This window comes from Artibeus jamaicensis, unplaced genomic scaffold, assembly GCF_021234435.1.
Source record: "Artibeus jamaicensis isolate MK-2021 breed Jamaican fruit bat unplaced genomic scaffold, CSHL_Jam_final scaffold_1964, whole genome shotgun sequence".
NCBI lineage: Eukaryota > Metazoa > Chordata > Mammalia > Chiroptera > Phyllostomidae > Artibeus > Artibeus jamaicensis.
The window spans coordinates 36,852,299-36,872,702 of record NW_026522030.1 but is presented as its reverse complement, the minus strand read 5'-3'; the positions used below and the strand labels follow the sequence as shown (position 1 = coordinate 36,872,702).

Below are 20,404 nucleotides of genomic sequence, written 5' to 3'. Positions count from 1 at the left end.
CCTCCATCTGCCACAATTCCACCATCATCTCTTACCTAACCTGAGTGTACACCATTAGAACCTCACATTGGGTACTGCACTGAATATTAAGCCTGGACTGAAGCAGAGAGGAACTCTTTGGTTTACAGTATTCATGCTGTAAATTCTTCTTTGGCTACTAGATGTATTTCATAAGAGAAGAAAAACAATAATATTCCAGGTACTCAGAAGCAGAAGATTGGTAAGAATTTCTTTTGAACCTTCAGGAATTTTGAGTTGGTCTGTATATGAGGTGCGGGTCCTGTCAGAAAAGCAAAAGACTGATCAATCACAGGTGAATGGTGCCTGCTAAGCTGCGAGTGAAAGTTGGAGCTTACAGCCTCAACAGTCACTGAAAGAACATTGCCCTGTAGAGGTCTGATTACTACAAAATAAACAGAGATGAGCTGACTGAGCAGGTCATTCTAAATCATGTCAGTCTGCAGACCGAGTCAGGATTTCGCCAAACAACGATGAGCACGCACAATCTGCAGAGCTCACTGCCAAAATGTGCCTATGGAGGTCTGTGCTCAATGTTCACAGGTTCCTGGTACAGAGGAGAATTCTGAGTGCAGGTCGCACTCAAACGTCATTCCAACTACAAACTGAAGATAAACAACACTGAGCAAATCTTCTGTTTAATGTCCAGGGTTACATTAGAATGCTCTAGTAACTCCATGTGTGTACATGCTCAGACTTTGAACTTCGTAACAAGTTTGAATTAACCCACTGCAGCATTACTCATGCACTTCTACTCAGCACTTCAGACTCAGGCCTGGAAATACGTGAAGACAGTTTACAGTCATCCACTCCATTCTCTGTTGTGCATTAATTCTGCAGATAAACACTTGAGTGTAAGTGAGTTATAAGAATTGGTGTGACAGCCTGCTTGTATCACTTCGGCTTTAGATGGTGGGCGCTCAGTGCAACATGCAGACCTTGTATTATAAAAATGTGCACCTGGAACCTGTGTGATCCTAGTAACCTACGTCACCCCAATAAGTCTAATTTTTAAAAAAGAGTGCCTTACCAAAACTTATTTGGCAGGTGTAAACAACTGTTTGGAATTCAGAGTGGAGTGTATCTCCTGCTGAGGCAGAGGTTATTCAGTAAAATATTTGAAATAATAAGCAACAAATACTCTGGCCTCTGTCATCACAATTTACATCCTAGATGGGAAGGGCATTTTACAAAAATTAAAGCTACTTGCATCAAACTTAAAGTCACTTAAAGACTAGAGGCAAAGCATGTAATTTAGAGCAAATGTTATTCCTTAAAGAATTATTGGGTACAGCGTAGGGACTATAGTCAATGATATTGTAATAACTGTGTGTGGTGGTGGGAGGTACTAGACTTATTGGGGGGTTAACTTCATAAGTTATATAAATGTCTGATCACCTGAAACTAATATAATATTGAATATTGATTGTATTTGAAAAGTATAAAAAATAAAAAAATATTGGATGCTTATTTGGCAACTTGAGGTATTGAAATATCCTATGAAATTTCATTCATCACATTTAAACATTCTGTATGGTCAAGTATTAACTATCCCCACCTATTTCTCATGTATAACTAATTCTTCTTGGTTGAGAAGTAGCAGCATAGTTATCATTTAGGTAGAGGAGAGAGAGGAAATCAGTGAGAGGAGAGATAACCAGCCAGTACGCCCACATGAGCAGACCAAAGTGGGGAAATACTTAACCTTAGGAGAAAATAATCTTAGTCAGAGTGTTCTCATGGCCTTATGTTGCCTTCCCTTTCCCACTTCCAATTACCTGTGTTAACCCCTCCAGTGAATATCCACGCTCCGGTTGTCATGGCTGCTTTGATAAGACCTTTCCCAAAGACTTGCTTGAGTTTTGGTTGGAGTTCAAAGTTCTGCAGGCCTCCATGGACAGAGATGAGAAGCTTGGGAAGCTCCAGCTGCCATTCCTTGGTCATCAGGTGTAAGAGGAGATCAGGTTTTGTATCGAAAGACACTCGCACATACTGGAAGAAGAAGAGCCTTTGATTAGGGGACAGGGCAGGCCTGGCTAGCGCTGCTTGGCTTCAGTGATTGCAATGACAAGCCTACTTACTTGAAGAAAATGTCTCATATGAACTCAGATTTTCAAAAAGGGGTAAATTATCTGCTTTACCAAGTGAGCCTATATCAGACAAAGGGAGTCAGCATTTTAAAAGGTTTTCTTGAAATTGTCAATTACTACTGACTTTCAAATTGTTTGATTTTCTAAAGTGCAGCACAAGCATGATTTTCCCTGGAATATGTTCTTTGCTCAGAGGAAATCATGTTTACATTTTACCAACATTCACATTTGTACAACAGTTCAAATATTTCCCATTGTTCAATATAAGTAATCCCTTTATACCAGTAACACCTGGATGCAATTTTTCTGTGACCCTATTATTTGGAGAGGTTTTGAAAAGTTCTACAGTTCAATGTGATGTAATGAGAATTTTAAAATAAGGGAAGAGCTGATTATATTTATTTAAATCTATAATAACTGCATATCAAATATTTCCTTTATTTTTCAGAGAAGACAAGTGACAAAAAGCACACTAATTGCTCTTGCAGTAGAGCTGAAAAAATGAAAGGGTTTGGGAGGTATAGGAAGATATCACCACCACCAGATGAAATCAGAAATAAAGTTGTGATAAGTACATATAAATGAAAAGCCATGAAACATATAATGATAGATTTATGTTTATGGTTATCTATATCACCATGTACATAGCTACTCCATTTAGATCTCATTTTAATTATATGAAGCCTTCTGTCTCAAACGACTGAAATACTGGGGAAACATACTTGAAAGCCTTTTGTAATTCAGTGCTGAGCTGGCATGAAAAGAGGGCATATTCAGATTCCTAAATCTGAATGGAATCTGGAAGCTGGAATCTCAGGAGACAAGGAAGCACTACAGCAGGCTTTAGCCCTGACAGTTTCCCCTACACACTGGAAGGCTCAGAGCATCTGCTTTAATGCCTTTATGCAGTACGGGTGAGTCCAATGGGGCACCCATATAAATCTGGGACACTTCAAATGCCTCCACCCTCAGGAGTAATGAAGAAAATGTAAGTCTGATATACAGAAAGAGGGAGCAGAGGACTTTGCCTGTTTACCTTTGTTCTGAATAAATAAGACAAAACATGCCCTCTGATTACTTACAAACAAAAGTAGATTCTCACACAGGATTTTGTTCACATTCACTTGTAAGCATGGTTTCAGAAACACAAAACAGAGTAATGTACAGTGGTCCCGGCGGGGCAAGGGCTCCCGGGAACTGGCACAAATCAGTGCAAATCTTCTGTGGAGGAATGTGTCATCAGCCTAGGTCTCACATATTTCCCATGGGAAAGTAATAATTTCATGGCACAAATTAAAATAATAAATCACACAAGGAAATAAAGCAGCATGAATGAAATCAAAAGGAAGCAACAGACACTAGAATAAGATTCTGAAAGATACCAAAATGACCAGGCAGAATATGAAATAGCTACATGTTAAAAAAACACAAATGAGAAGACTACCTATTGCATTGTGAGTAAAGAATAAGATATTATAAGGAATGAGCACGCACATTTAAAAAATAATCAAAAATGGAACTTCTAAAATATAATCGTGTGAATGAAAAAAATGGATAAATTAAACTACAGAGCAGACGTGCTAATGATAGATCCAGAGAAATAAACCAGCTGCCACTTAGAGAGACAACAGAATTGAAAACAGAAGAAAAATGGAGAAACTTGGAGGAAATAATCAGAATTCTGGGTAGACATAAAAGAGATAATGGTGAATAGCCTATACTTGAGTTGATGCTAGCTGAGAATTTCTCAGAATTGTTGAATGACACCAATTCTCAGATCCAGGAAGTTCAATGAATCCCAAACAAAATAAATAAAAAGAAACCTTACCCATAGACACCTGACAGAGAACACCAAAGGGAAGGGTGAGGAGAAACCTTCAAAAGCAGCAAGAAACAAAGACAGATCACCTACGAAGAACATTTATCAGACTGAAGACCTATTCCTCAACAGCATCCATGAATTGCCAGAAGCCAATGTCTTCCATGTGCCAAGAGAAATCACCAATATAGAATTACGTAGTTGGCAAAAATATCTTTCGAAAATGTGAATAAATTATACCTGTTTCAGACTACCAAGATTGAGAATTTACATCTAGCAGACTTCATGAAAGGAAATTTAAAAATATATATGGCAGGTAGAAGTTACATGATCCAAAATGAGTGATCTGGGTTACAAGAAAGAATGGCACAGATATTAGCAAATATATAGTAAATGTAAAAAGCATTGGTTGTCTCATTTATGGTGGAAAGGATCAGAAATAAAGACCAAATTAATATAACATATAAGTTGGGTCATAGTAATGAGAGGTAAATCATTCTAAAGTCAGTGGTGTGGGAGAGAAGAGAAAGTTACTAACTTTAGAATTTGTTAAGTATTAATGTTACAGTATCATAGCCACAAAAATAGACCTGCATGTAATCATTCAAACACATTTTTGAATGGATGGATAACATTATCCATGAGATGGTAATTTAATGTCATATACTTGGATCTGGGAGACCCCTTGTTGGAAAAATCTCAAAAATTATGTCAATTCTTTTGTTAAAATATATTTTAAATATACTTAGTTAAAATGTGAAGAAAAACACTCAAAATATGAAAGGTGTTTGATAAATAAACTGCATTATCAAGAAATACCAAAAAGCTAAAATTTTCTATACACGTACAAAAACCTAAAGATGTGGTAGCATCTAATAAGCTGATTTTATATTGATTGGATCTATGGTAGAAAAAAATCAATTCTAGAATGGAAAGAGTAAAGGTCACCGATTTTAGCTAAGTACAATATATCAATAAAGTTTAATTGGAGTTTGCAATATGAAAATGGCATATTTTGTGCACAAACTTTCATGCAGAGAGCAAAGAAGTTTCAGGTAACTATCAACAGAATGTTTCAACATCAACGCGCACTTCTGTGCCAGGCGCGAAGCCTTGGGGGCAAACTCCCAGTGTTTCTAAAAAAGAAGCTTATTAGCTATTTATAGTTATATTTACAGCTCACTGAGTGACTGTTTATAAGAAAACTATCTAGATAATGAATACTATAAGACGAAAGAATAAAATTATTTCTGTGCCTGTACACTGAATCTGTATTACTTGAGTAGTTAAAATTTGGTGGCTCTGCTGGATTGAATTTATATAATTTTGACTAATTCCAGAAAGGGATTTTTAGTGAAATAAAGTAGAACTAGGAGTCAACACATCTTCCAAACTATACAAACCAAGAATGCTTAGTGTGAGAGATAGTAAGAAATTGCTTTTCAAGTTACCGTTCTCTTATTAACAAACTTTAGCATATCACTCTTTTCTGTCTAAGAAAAACACAAATAAGGACCCATATTCTTTTGAGTTGAGATATAAATTGTACTTTTTTAAATATAGAAAACCATCTAAAGTATAAAGATACTTCTAAAATTATGTGTCCCTTGCATAATGCTCCTGACAATTCTGAAGAATTGTAAAGACACAGTTCCAGTGATTAGAGAAGGCATATGTGAGAACAGCATATTTTGAAAAACAAGGTGAGTAGTTATGATCTGTGGCTTTTGGAACATCAGGATGCCTCACTAACTGTCCCTACCCATACGTTTCATTTATTCAGGTAAATAATGAGAGATTCGGAGCCACAGTCAGTATCGGGAAAGAGATATGTATACAATCATTAACTTACATAGTGTAAAAAGAGATTAAAATGCCTACAAAATCAATACAGAGATTGGCGACAGTTTTATTAAACTGAAACTAGCTAAATAGCATATGAAATTCGATTATTTATACTAATTGGTAATAACAGTCCAAGTGCATTTTTAGGAATAACCCTCACTTGGCAAATGATTCACTTTGGGGGCTTCTAGAGTTACAGCTTACTGGTAAGGAACCAATTTTTTGATCACGTGAACAGGTCACTGGAAAATGACCAGCAAATCTAATGACTATGATGAGATTCCTGTTGAACTAGTCTAAGCCTTTTACCAGTTAGTAAACTAAAAAAAGTTTGTTCATGAACACAGAAGGCTTGTTACTCAGAGATTAAGTTCTATGAGGGAAGGAAGGAGTGACCCTGAGCACCTTAACCCAGTTCTCTGTAAGATAAAGCCACGGAAAGGCTCTGGCCCAGTTTTCTCATGTCTGGCCTGTGTAAGGTCATATGGTTCACAGGCCCTTTTCATGTATTTCTCTCGGTTCTCAATTTCTTCATTCTACTGAGAAAAAAATACCCTAACTAAAACCCTAAGGTGTGTTTACTGTCTTGCAGGCACGTACACGCTGTGTGCTTCCTATGTAGCATTTCGTGGGAGCTTTCCAATCATGAGAAGGTGAGTACCATCCACATTTTACCGATGAGGGGCAGAAAGGATCCATCAAGTTCTCAAGTTCAACACGTGGTAATGTCAGGAGTCACAACCCAGGTCTGTCTGAATCCAGAGTGCTTGCTCTTGACCTCCAAAAGAATAAATGCCTCCCTCTCCTGCCTTCTTCCCCTGCCCCTACAAACAAGCTGTGTCCGAGTCTTAATGACGCATTTCTCATGACGGTGCTCTTCATCAGGCCTTTCCCTCTAATACTTCAGTTGCTATTTTAAGAATCTATTCTCCTTAGTAGGAAGTCAGTTTGGATATGCTAACAGTCCTATCAGCTTTTTCTCTATGTGACATCAACAGGAAGACTTCTCTCCTCAAACCTTTTTGATTATATTATTTTCCTATTCAAGTTATTATGTCATGTGTGAACTAAACTCCCATCCTGCCTGTCTTGGTCCCCCACAGTTTGGCCTTCTCTACCTATTTAGAGTCATTTCCCCACTTCTCTTAGTATTTGGCTAACGCTGTTTCCCAAGTCCTAGAAAACCCAGCCCTTCCCCTCTCATCTATCTAAACTGTCCTAGTCTTTCAAAGACTTTCATTGACTTTTCCTGAGAGTGCCAGCTCATGTTGATGCTATATAACTCTCGGTTAAACTCAGTCCGATATATGGGTGTTTGGTTGTTTCTTGCATATGTCAGTTTTATCTCCCCATATTGCAAGATCTTAGAGGGAAGGGACCATGTTTGACTTAGCCTGGCTATGAAATAGATACAATCTTAAAATAAAAGGAAGGTTAGAAATATCTTAGCAATCATGGGAGCTAGAAATCATCTAGTGTCATTCTCCTGCTTTACAGATGAGGACACTGAAACACAGGGGAGGTGAGCGCTGGGGACCAGGGCTAGTTATCCAACAACTAACCACTTGCTAATCCATTATGCAAGTTAATGCCACACTGCCAGCTCTCGGCTGAGCTGTGCTTCTCAATCTAACATGCCTGACTCACCAGGAGCACCTCAAAAATGCAAGTTCTGATTCAATAGGCCTGGGATGGGGCTGGAGGTTTGGCGTTTTTAAAAATTGTTGTTCTGTTACAGTTGTCCCAATTTCCCTCATTGCTCTCCCCTGCTCCATCCAACCCCCTCCCACAGGGACCGTGAATGGCAAGGATCACAAGTCTTTCCTGGACTAAAGATTCTAAGTGGTGTGTCTTGTATTTGTCATTGGGCCAAAGGAAAGAAAGAACAGTCAATATTTTACATGAAAATCAAAGGGAAAAATAGAGGTAATCCCTGAAGAATTACTCAGGCCTGTGATAACTAGGGAAGTGCAGCCATTAACAAGCCACTCAGGGTCTCTCTGACTACCTAATCCCCTTTGACCAGGACTAATTCTTATACAAAGGAACACATGGTTAACTACAGCCCCTCCTCCCTGATTATTAACACAAACACTGGGTGTTCCTGGTCCTTTGATGTTAGCTATTATTTGTGAGTTAACCATTATTTGTCCCTTCCCTTTGAGAATAAGAGGCAAGATAAGGAAAGAAAGGAAGAATTTAAATGAATCTGTTTGTTACTTTTTATTATATGTATTGTTTAGAGACTCAGTGAAATGATTTTGGGCGAAAAGAAAAAGAATTCTGAGATGTTCTAAATTTAAAGAGCAGGCTGGAGACTGAGATAAAGAGACTGAACTGTGAATCTGTTGGTCTGTTAATGGCTGTGGACCAGCTAACGAAGACTTTTCATGGCATTTTGGATTCATTTCCAGGTGGTTATTTCTGCAGTTGATTTTAGCCCAGCATTGTCTAACTCCAGGAGCCTTCACTCATTTACACGTAATCTTTCCAGACTGCTGCCCACAGCCAATAATCCAAGGAGTGGACATTTCTTTGTGGGGACTCTGCTCTCCCAGGGCCAGCCTTGCTTCACCGGCTCCCACACCTTTCCCTGTAGCTCATGTAAATCCTCTCAGACTACCTCTTTCTTTCCCCTGCCCCCTACTTGATGTATTAAAATGCTTGCAAAACTCTGGAACAATGGACGTGCTGTCTTTTCTACCTTGCACACTGCTGGTGATTTAGACTCCATTCCCCAAGAGAGGTCTTTTGGCTAGCATTTTTGGATCAATGAAACCTCACTTAAAAAAGAGCTCAGTCAAGGAAGTTAAAGATTTTTAATTTAATATGAGAAGAGAAAGATTAAAACTAAAGGATAAAATAATATTTTATGGTGTCTGAAGATTTAAATTTTTAAATGATAGTCTTTTACTCATAAAACCAGGTTATTTAGTAAGCTCTCAAGGTGCTTGCAGTGTAAGTGCTACTCCTGTGCTGAATCAGTAGTTTCAAAGTCATAAATGACTGTGCCCAGAGCAATTAATCAAGTCCTGCTAAATAGTCAATGTGATTTGAAATTAGGAGCTATTTTGGATGTCAAGATAAGCACTTTTAACTGTCCACTTGTGAGCATTACAATTGCTAAGGGATCACTTTACAAATAAGAAATCCTCCTGATGTGTATATTAAATTTTGTCACCTGGGCCTGACTTGGATATGGTGACATGTGTTTCCATTTGTAGATTTCCCAATTATGTTCAGCATTGCCCTTGGGCATCAGACAGTGGTCCGGTATACACCATTTGGCCAGTGTAAGTCCCGTTTCAAGTGAGTACAAATAATTCTGGGTATCTCACAGGATGCTATAAAGACTAAACTGTGCGAAGTTCTGTCATGGCAAAAAAACCAATACATGTAAATTGGGTGATGGTTACAAGCATTTGCCTTATAAATGACTTCTGCATACACGAGAATTCAAATAACTTGCCTTTAGCTTTTCAACTAGCATGCTCTTCTTAGTAGCACTTTGTGTCTTACCTCTAAGTTATCTGGAGTGACTTGTGTGGGTGTTTATATGGAAGATCGGTTAAAAGGGAGAAAGCTATAGCTGTTCTGGGCTATATAACCCATCCTTCAACACATGTTCTTATACTTACCTAAGTTTTAATTTCTAGAGATAAACTGAGCTCAAATGAGTTGTCCATGTCTGCAGTTATCTCCTCTTTTCCCTTTGCATCATTAGCTCCCCTCACTGACAGAAAGCCTTGTCATGAGCTAATGACATTTAGGATTGCATTTCAAGAATGCTCTGCATAAAACAGACATTTGCTCTACTTGAAATTATACTATTTTCTTCTCATGGCTAAAGAAATCATCAGCAAAATGAAAAGGAAACCAACAGTAGGGGAAAATATATTTGCCAATGATACTTCGGACAAGGGTTTGATCTCCAAAATATATGAAGAACTCACACAACTCCACGTCAGGAAGACAAACAATCCAATTAAAAAAACGGACAAAGGACCTAACAGATACTTCTCCAAGGAGGACATACAGAGGAGCCAGAGAAATATGAAAGAATAATCAGCATCATTAGCCATCAGAGAGATGCAAATTAAAACCACAATGGGAGACAAATACCATATGATCTCACCTTTAACAGGAAGCTAAATAACGAAATAAACAAGCAAGCAAAATAAAAACAAAGACACTGAAATAGAGAACAGGGGGACAGTGACCAGAGGGGAGGGAATTTCAGGGGAAAAAGGGGAAGGATTTACAGGAACTAGTATAAAGGACACATGGACAACAACTAAGGGGGGTGGAAAAGGGAGGGAGGTGGGGAGCACTGGGAGTGGGGGATGGGATGGGAGTAAAGAACAGAAAACTTTACTTGAACAATAATTAAATAAATTAAAAAAAAAACCCACAATGAGATACCACTTCACACCAGTCAGAATGGCCATCATAAACAAATCAACAAATAAGTGCTGGCCAGGCTGTGGAGAAAAGGGAACCCTAGCTCACAGTTAGTGGGAATGCAGACTAGTGCAGCCACTGTGGAAAACAGTATGGAATTTCCTCAAAAAATAAAAGTGAAACTTCCTTTGGACCTGGCATTTCCACTGCTGGGTTTATACCCTAAGAATTCTAAAACACCAATTCAAAAGAACCTATGCACCCCAATGTTCATAGCAGCACAATTTATAATAAATAGCCAAATGCTGGGAACAATCTAAGTGCCCATCAGCAAATGAGTGGATGGAAAAACTGTGGGGCATTTACACAATGAAATACTACACAGGAGAAAGGAAGAAGGAGCTCCTACCCTCTGTGACAGCATGGATGAAACTGGAGAGCATCATGCTAAGTGAAATAAGTCAGGTAGTGAAAGACAAATACCATATTATCTCACCTATAAGTGGAACCTAATCAATAAAGCAAACAAGTGAGAAGAATATAACCAGAGACATGGAAATTTTTAAAAAACCACATTGATAGTAACCAGAGGGGAGGGGTGAAGAGAGATAATTGTGCAAAGATGGGGAAGGATCTTCAAGGACATGGATAATGTACCCATGGAGAAAGACAACAGAGGGAGGAAAGGGTTGAATGTGGGAGGTGGGGGTGGGTAGGTTCGGGGGGGAGTAATGGGTGGAAAATGAAGACAACAGTAACTGAACAACAATAAAATTAAAATAAAATGTAAGTTTCAAAATGTGAAAAAAAAAAAAGAAATTGTACTATCTGATCTATTCTTAGGTGCTTTGGAGGCCAATGCATACAGCATAACTTTCACGAGGATACATATTTTGAGTTCTGAACCACAAACTTACAAATAAACAATTAAAAATTGAGACTTTAATAGGAAACTAGAGATTTCCTTTCATTCAAATGGCAGGGGGATTTGCTAACCAAAACTCATAAGATTTTGTTTTGCCTGGTACTAAAGTTTTTTTTGTTTAAGTTGGGCACTTCACTGCAGTTTGTTCCCAGAGGCAATTTTATCGCTTCGTCACTAGAAATGTTAGCATTTTCATACCAGAGCAGATTTCAACTTGACTCTGGCCTTGCTCGGCACTAAACTTAGGGATCACAGAGGTGTCACAAACCAGACAGTACCCTTTCCCTTTCTGACGCCCGCCCGGGATGGTCAAAGGCTAAAGAGTGGAGACGCAGCCAGTACTATTTAGCACAGGTTGGGGCTGTTTAATTAAAAATATAATCATAATATTCCTTTGGCATTCTGAACCTGAGCTTCTGTGGAACAATTTGCACCTGAAAATTAGTCAGTCATGTCTTTAGCTGAAAGTTTTTACCCACATCACTTTACTCAGCTTTTAAAAAGGAAAATGTCAAAGAACTGCCTAGCAATAAATGTGGCTACACTCTTGGAAATGGTAAATGACAAGTTCCCCTCCTAATGTTGCAAAGTCACCTTTACTTCTTGGAAATGATCAGTTGGTATTTGTTAGTGGTGCTCGTTTTGAGTAATGGAAGGGCTAATGCTGAAATGTATTTTAACTGCATTTTTAATGCCGTTCTTAATGGAAAATTTGCTCATTTTCCTTTCTTTTAAGAAATGTGACAAGCATCATTTCCCTTCCTAATTCTTTGCAGCCACAGTTTAGATGAGCACTTTTAATTAAAGCTGTGGTCATGGAGACTGTGCTGCTCCAGACTGCTAAGACAATTTTGCTGACATCAGCTTTTCAAGTCTATGAAGCCTTTTGCTTTGCAGCAAGAGTTGAATGCATATGGTGGTTTAATGCATGTAAAAGCTCCCTAGAAAGAAAATATTTGGAATGTAAATGTGAGGTGTCACTGTTATTGCATTCCTAGTTTGATGACTCAGAACACTTTAGAAGTGAAAATGCCATTGTAATTTATTCTACATTGTTTTTGTAATTCCTCAATTTTAGATACCCAGTACTTCCAGGTGATAGATGCTGATAAGCTAAAGCTAAAGGTTTTAGAAATAATGGTAAAACTTCACTGAGAATATGAACAGGTCATAGTGGGTACTCTATGAAATTTCTGCTGGAATTATTTAGTGTAAAATTTTCTAGTAGCAGGGAGATGGGAATTTTCCAGAGGCAAGATGAATTCCTTGAGCATAGTTGGGTCTTCCTTCTTTACAGGTCTATGATTGGGATCAAAAATTTCAGTGCCAAATTTTAGTTTTATTCTCATTTCAGAAAGGCACTGCCAGTTCAGTGGCCTAGAGATTACAAGACGAAAATTGGAAATCAATGGAGCAACCATGAAACCCCTCAGATACCTTACCATGCTTATATTAAGCTGCTTAGTTAGCCATACATTCTCTAGTGATTAGCTATTTTGCTTTGTGAAGTAGGATTCATTTAATTTCATATTTGGTGTGATTCCTAGAACCAATTTATCTTACACATAAAATGAATAGCACATTTTATGATGTGCTATTCCTTTTAATGATATTCATCACCATTTAATGATGATTCCTAGATCCAATTTGTGTAATGCAAAGTGTAACAAATTTTTAAAAGTCAGATTCAATCCCAAAGCATTTTAAGAGTGTCAGGTTGTAGATGACATACTACTGACAGCCCTCCCACCCCCAACCTCCTATCTCCCCGGTGCCCCACCTGTCTTCCCTATTCCCTATCACCCTCTACCTGCAATGCTCAGTGGGGCTTTCAGATCAGCAGACTCAATAGTTAGAGCACTAAGTATGAAAATAAGGCATAGAAATAGTTGTCTAAATTATATGAAAACTGTAATAAGAAGCTCCACCTGATCTAACGGGCAAAATAGCAAGGGATTACTTGAGAATTATGTGTGGGACTTGAAAGATTTAAATACAAGTCTGTAATTAGGTTATGGCTTACCTTGTCCACAAGGCAGCTCAGCATTAATTAAAAGAGATGATTAGTAAGCAAATAAGATTCTATCTTGTCAAGTGCAGCACTGCTTTCTTTTCTAAATAACCTATAGCCTTAGCCCCAGAAAAAGAAGAGTCTTTGAAAAGGACCCGATGTCAGAGGTTGGCCTTTCTTGCTGCTGTCCTCTAAAGCAGTTTTAAAACATTACCTGGAATGCTGAAATCATAGTTTCAGTAGCTTAGTATTTCTTTTTTGGGGGGTGGGGTGGGAGCAGGGGAGTTCCTTTGTTCTAACTTTCATGATGCATCTGAGTAAACTGTCAGGTGCCCCAGAAGCCCAGAGATGCCTTTCTTGGGGACAGGCAATTTGGTAAGACATAACTTGGAGCTGAGAATAAAAGCAAACTAAAAGAACAGCTAGATCAGGAGTGGAAACATAGAAATGAAGATCTCAAGGAGGGTTAGCAACAGGGGAGTGGGAGGAGGAGATGGGGGGAGAAGGTACAGAAAATAAGTAGCATAGACAGTAGATAGAAAATAGATGGGGGGGCAAGAATAGCATGGGAAATATAGAACCTAAAGGACTTGAGACACATGGACATAAACTAAAGGGGGGTAATGGTGGGGATGGGGGGGCAGGGTGGAGGGGAATGAAGGGGGGAATAGAACAACTGTAACAGCATAATCAATTTAAAAAAATAAATAAAAAAACAAACAAACAAACAAAAACAGAGTGAGAATCTTTCATTCACTGTCAGCTTTGAATGTCTCCTTCCTGCGTCACCATTTCTCTGTAATGTGTGAGAGAAGCTGGTTTCATTTCCATTTTACTAGGGTTTGTCGAGCCTGGGAGTGAAGGAGGGAATACCACAAAGTACAGGAAGGGCTCAGAAAATGGTTCTATTAACAACCTGGATGCAGCTTTACAAACAACTTGTCCTGCTCACCAGTTCTGCGTTTAATTGAGCTTTTCAGATAATAGAGATTTTATACCTCTAACCACAAAGTTTTCAAAATCCTTCGAAAAGCTAGAAACTTCATGGTAATTAGCTCCCTTTCAAACACAACTCTAGTGTGTACCAAGCACATAGGACAGGGAAGAAACAGAACTGACGGGGGTCCTGCAGAGCCTGGATTTGAGAACTGTCTCTGTGAAATAATTGGGTGACTCTTGGATGATAATTCAACTTGACTGGGCTCCGGTGGCCTCATCTATTAAAAAGGAAGAGTGAATGGGATTATTTAGAATTTTTTAAGCCTGGATGAATAGTAGAATGACCTGGCTAACTGGGATGCCAGTTTCTATCCCACACCAGTGAAGGAGACTAACTCTGGGGGAGGCACCTGTGGCAGCCCCATCAGTTACCCTGAACCACCGAGTTGAGGACTGTTGCATCTGATCCCTCCAGTGTCTTTGGTGTCCAGGGTTCTGTGACATCATTCTGTACTGCCTGTGTGGTAACATGGGTATAGAATGTTCCTGAACAGATATGGTTTTAACAATTTTAATAACAATTCTCTTTTTCTCCAACTGTATCTTCTACTAAACTCTAGCAGATTCTGCCTCACATTTTGTCCAGACCACCTTGGCATTTTGGAGGCCCAGGCATTTCATTTTGTTCTGTCTTAAAAGGAGAAGTTAATGTTATACCTTATTTAAAAAAAAAGTTAATGAGGGTCAAAGTTAATCTGGTCTCCAGACTTTTTGATCACATTGCTAAAAAGCATTTCAACTTTCAATTTTTTTTAAATCAGGAGCAGGAGACCAAAGACAAGTGAGTTAGTTGACCTGCTTCACTTAAATCTTGGCCAATAATTAACCATGGCTTTTCATCTAAAGGCTGGTGCTCTTGAAACACAGCCGGTGCTGATGTTCCCTTCGTTTAAGATGCATTCTTGTTTGTGGGACAGAACAAGACGTAAGACTGGTGCAAAACAACCACCCTTCCAGGTAAAATAAGACCTATGACCTATGGCCAACTCAACTCCTTGGCCTAGAAAAGAGGATTAGAATATATGGAGGGCAGATACTCAAAGTGGACTAATGCTCATTGTGTCCGGTGAATAGCAGGACTCCCACATGTTAAATATTTGATTGTAATAAAAAGGAAAACTGGCCCTTGTTTGGTTGATTTGACTCAAAAAGAAAGGTTTCCCCTCTATTGACCACCCTGAGACTGTCTAGGCAGGTGAGACCTAAACTTAGTGCAATCGTATTACTCAGAAGGGCAGTGCATATGGCGTAGTGCTCTGTACTTATTTGTCTTGACATTCTTAACAATTTTATCCTTGAAATTGTGTCTTTTATATGTGTTTTGTATGTGCAGTCTGATGGGACAATGAAGCATGTGCTGAGAGGGCTTGGAACCTGGGCTCACACATGCTCTATAGTCACAAAGCCTCCTGCTGCCTCCTTGGGGTGGGATCTCAGCTACCCGCTCCTGCTTCTGACATTCCTACCAGGCTTGCTTGCCCTCCCAAGCCTCCTGCATGGCACAGGGACAAGGTGAGTTTCCATCACCACCTACATCTCTGGCTGGGACCTGGGTGCAGATAAGAAGAGGGTCACTGTTGGGCATGTGACCTGCAGCATTCCAGGGCAGGGCAAGGAACTGGCTGTCCCTGCCTTAGGCTGATGGTGCCGTGGTGTGTTTTATAGGTTACTTGATGGGAAGTCTCACTCGCACCAGATACTGAGCATGTTCTAGTGGGGTGATGGCAATCTCTTGGGGGTTGCCTATCCCTTGTGGATTGGGGCTGTCAACCATGGGAAGGGGGATTGATTTCCCTGCCCCTGTTGAGGGCCTACGTTTTCATTTTACACTGGGCTCCACAAGTCCTATAGTTGACCTTGCCTAACCTGTTTGCCAACAGCCAGCTCTGGGTTCTGTAGAGCTATGTGAGCCTGGGGAGGGCTGTTAAAGTTCTGTGTCCACATGTGTCCACTCTTCAGGAACAGAGTGAAAGCTCTGTTCATCTTTTCATTTTTTTGTCTACAGTTAAATATCTTAATATACGTATATAATATATTAGCTGTGTGACATGAGGCAAATCACTTTTCTGGGTTTTGGTATGTTATTCTGTCATATAGGAATAATAATATTGTGTCATAAACATAAAATGAGCTATCATACATAAGTACTTGACACAGTGCTGGGCACACAGTAGATGTTTAATAAATTTAAGTTGCTAATATTATTATGATTGTCATTATTATTTCCTATGAGTCCTGGAAGCAGTTAGAAAAGTATTTTGATGAATACTTTGAAGGATACACATTCTAACAAACTCATTTGAGGTTCTGGTCTCTAGGTTTCTTTCCAATATGTTACTCAAAATTTATTTTAATCTAATATGTAGTTCAAAATTAATTTACTTCTAAAAATATTTTATTTTTATTTATTTTTAGAGAGGGGAAGGGAGGAAAAAGAGAGGGAGAGAACATCAATGTGTAGTTACCTCTTGTGTGCCCCACACTGGGGACCTGGTATGCAACCCAGGCATGTGCCCTGACTGGGAATCGAACAAGTGACCCTTTGGTTTGCAGGCTGGCACTCAATCTACTGAGCCACACCAGCCAGAGGCAGAATAAATTTTCTTAGGGGAAAAATGTGAGAATAGCTTAGTCAGCTATCTTGGTGAAGAAAATATTGCAGTGGGGAGGAGAGGCAGATGTATAAAAGGGAAGGGGAGAAGAAAAAGAGAAGTGGCTTTATTGTATGCTTTTTAGATTGTAACTGGTGTAAAATGACTTCTCTTGAATTTTGCAGGATGCTTCTCTAAGCAAAATTTTCTCTACAAACTTGGAAACTTCTGTGGCATGTCTAAGAACAGCCACCTCCATCCTCAACTAACTCTCTTTTAACAGTAAGAACCAAGCCTGTTGTAACATAGCATTTCTAGAATTTCCAGAACACATGGTATAGTTTCCTCTTGGCAAAATGTGACAGCCAAGTAGGCAGAGAGGTCTGTGATGAAAGGTGGAATTTAGAAGTGACAGTTCTTAGAAGTAACATGTGTTTATTCCCTAAAGCCTCCTTTCCAAAGAAAAATGCTTTTCACATGGAGCTCTTCCATTGAGAATGTTGTTGAACAAAGCTGCTCATAGAAAAAGCACTTACTTTGATAGAACAGAGAAAAAAATAGTCTGTGTGATCATTTCTACCTTGAATTGAGAGATATGCTAGTTACCAATAGGGCAAAAGAGAGACCTAAAGGTAAAATATTTTTACCAAAGGAGTTAGCAAAACATGTCTTAACAGATGAGACCCAGAAAATATCATAATAAATAGTGGATAGAAAGTTACTTATTTTTAATAAAAACAGCAGTCATGTGTCCAGTCTCATACTAATTCTTTTTAAAACCCTTGGAGAAAGGTTCATTGGCCTCATTTTATAGAGATAGAGCGGAGACGCATGGGGGCAAGGTAATTACAGCAGGTTATTCAGCCAGGAAACGGCAACGTTGAGATTAGGTCCAAAGACTAAATTTCCAGCTCTTAAGCATTGCTTTCCAGGATTTGAGGTAGAATTCGGGAAGTGACTAAATGTTTTTGTAATTACCATGGCTTTGTTGGAATGGCCACCGCCTTGGAATTCAATGGTTCCAAAAGCATCTGTTGGGCTGAGCTGTGTGTGCTTGCTGATGGACCACTTCTCGGACTGAATGTCATTTCGAGAGAGGCGACTCTCGTTTTTCTCATTCTGAAGAACGGAGATACTGGGAGTGAGGCCGACATGCTGGCCTATTAGACGCCCACAGCAACACCTGTAACATGAGAGGTCAAAGTGAACTCATTGTATTAGCCACTACTGGAATACACATTTAAGGCTGGAAAAATCTACAGATGGTAGCAATCTACTTAGTCAATTTTTAGGTGGAACCCTATGAGATGGTTGTATCAAGCAAATGGTGAACTCAGGGTTTAGCTGACACACATTCCTTTCCTTTCCAGCCCCCTCCTCAGTTTCACTTAGCTGGAGGTGACATGTCTCCTGTCCTCCTCTACCCACCCCTTTCATCCCTGCCCCCTTGTTCAGGATTGGAATCCGTGAACGAAATCTCAAAAGCTCTGTAGGATTTCCTACTTCTTCCTCTTCCTGTCTATCAAATCTTACAGGAAGGACACTGAGCCGCTTCAAGGGAAGAATTTTAACATGCACATTTAAATGACGAATCTCACTCATATGTGAGTCATAACCTAACTTGTCTTTTACAAATTGACATTCACTGTCAAATATCCAATTTGAGGAAAAAATCTGCAGAGTGAGTGTTCTTGAAGAAACAATAAAAAAATTATTCACAAGATACTTGAAAACAAAATTCACTCTTTGCACCATGAAAATGTCCTTCAGAATTTACTGCCATCATTATTATGATTATTACTAATAATTCTGATACATAGTTACCATTTGTTAAATGCTAACAATGTGCTATTCATTTTATGTGTAAGATATTGTAGTTTTAAAGGTTAGGTAATTTGCTCAAGGTTACAGTGTACATGACTATAGTCTATATTTTAAACTGCGTAATCACATTGCCTTATCAAAAAGGTCTTTCCAGACATTAATATGTTACTTTTTCCAAATACTTCTCACCTTATAGTCTGTTGATCTTCAAGAAGGTAAATCAGATATTAAAATTGTGCTTGGATAAGGATCTGGAGGTCTGCAGTCTAATTCATAATCTGCTAGGAGTCATGATTTCGAAATCTCTTTTACTATGGCAAAGCAAGTTGGTATAAACGAAGCATTTTGGTGAAATGCTTACTAGGGAAAACCAGTAACCATACTAAAAATATACTATAATGCATCCTCAGATACAGTGATTAATTCCTCCCCTGATGGTACATCTATTATTCTGAATAGACTCAGAGATTAACTGCAGAGATGGCATATTATGAGGGGAATATATACAAGATTGCTTCAAAGACGCCCAGCAACAATAAAAGTTGATCTTTAATTTCACATTAGTCTACGTATAATGGATAGTGATTACTATTGTAGTTCCCTGCAATAGTGATCACTATCACTAAGTAGTTGCTACTTCAAGTTCTCAGTACATTATAAAGATAGCAAGATTACCTATGGGGGTCTTTCGTGCTGGGTATGATGTGAACGCATTCCCTTTTATAAAATGCTCTTTCTATCCAGGATTTCTGAGCCTAAAAAGGAAAAGAAGAGTAAAAGTAAACATAATATTTAAGTATTTTTGACGAGGCAGCAACATTTCAGAATCACATGATAGAGTCAGATCTCACAAACTGAAGGGAAATGCTGGTTACGTACACAACCATGGCATACAACAAAATCAGTCTCTCCCAGAATGTGGTGCTTAGTTTGTTTAACATTATAATGCTGAGAGTTAAAGGAAATGGTCATAATAAAAAGAGTGCTAGAACCATGCACAAATAATATTTTTGAAGGACAGAAGAAATAACACTATTTATGGAGAAAATGAAAAATATGGAACAGTATGTTTGTAATCCTACAGATGACAAGTGTTCAGTTGTGGCAAGATATACAGTTGACCCTTGAATCACAGATTTGAACAATGTGTGTCCACTTATATGTGGGTTTATTTCAATAAATACTGTAAATGTGTTTTTTTCTTATGATATTTTTAATGACATTTTCTTTTTCTTTAGCTTACTCGATTTTTAAGAATACAGTATATAAAACATGTAACAAACAAAATATGCATTCATTGGCTATTTATGTTATCAGTTAGGCTTCCAGTCAATAGTAGGCTATCAGTGGGTAAATTTTTGGTGAATCAAAAGTTATACTCCAAGTTTTGACTGTGTAGAAAGTTGGCTCCTCTAAACCTTGCTTTGTTCAAGGGTCAACTATATATCTAAACCAGTGTAAAGTTTTCATGGCTGACACTGAGATTTTCCTTATAGAAGGAAAGAGAAATGGTGAGGAAAATACAAGAGTCCTAATCTATCATCATGCTTTTTCTCAAATCTAAAGTACTGGTGCTTAAATACAGAGGGGTACCCAGAAAGTGGAAACATAAAGAAGATAAATGTCTTCATCACAGTCCACAATTTCACATGTAATGCCGTTGGAAGAAGGCAAGACAGCACATTTTTGTTTTATTTCTTTTTCTTTTTTATTGTATTGTTTTCATGATCACTTATCCCCCTCATCCCTTCTTCTACCTCCACCCACACCCTCCCCCACAATTACCCCCCTGTTGTCTAGGTCCATCCCTCATGCCTCTGAGCAGAGCAAATGCAGCTTCTTAGATGAGCTTTGCTTGCCCAGTCCACCCAATAGTTTGGC

General features: G+C 38.7%; 1 protein-coding gene across 1 annotated transcript in view; it reads right to left on the bottom strand.

The window, feature by feature from the left end:
- TRPM3 (transient receptor potential cation channel subfamily M member 3) overlaps positions 1–17,764 on the bottom strand; it is a 263,509-nt gene extending 245,745 nt beyond the window's left edge. The window contains exons 1-2 of the mRNA XM_037155024.2: positions 17,678–17,764; positions 1,797–2,010 (exon numbers count right to left, since the gene is read on the bottom strand). Coding sequence (XP_037010919.2) covers positions 1,797–2,010; positions 17,678–17,680 — 217 coding nt within the window. The 5' untranslated portion in view covers positions 17,681–17,764. The remainder of the gene's footprint in view (positions 1–1,796; positions 2,011–17,677) is intronic.
- Positions 17,765–20,404: the final 2,640 nt, after the last annotated feature.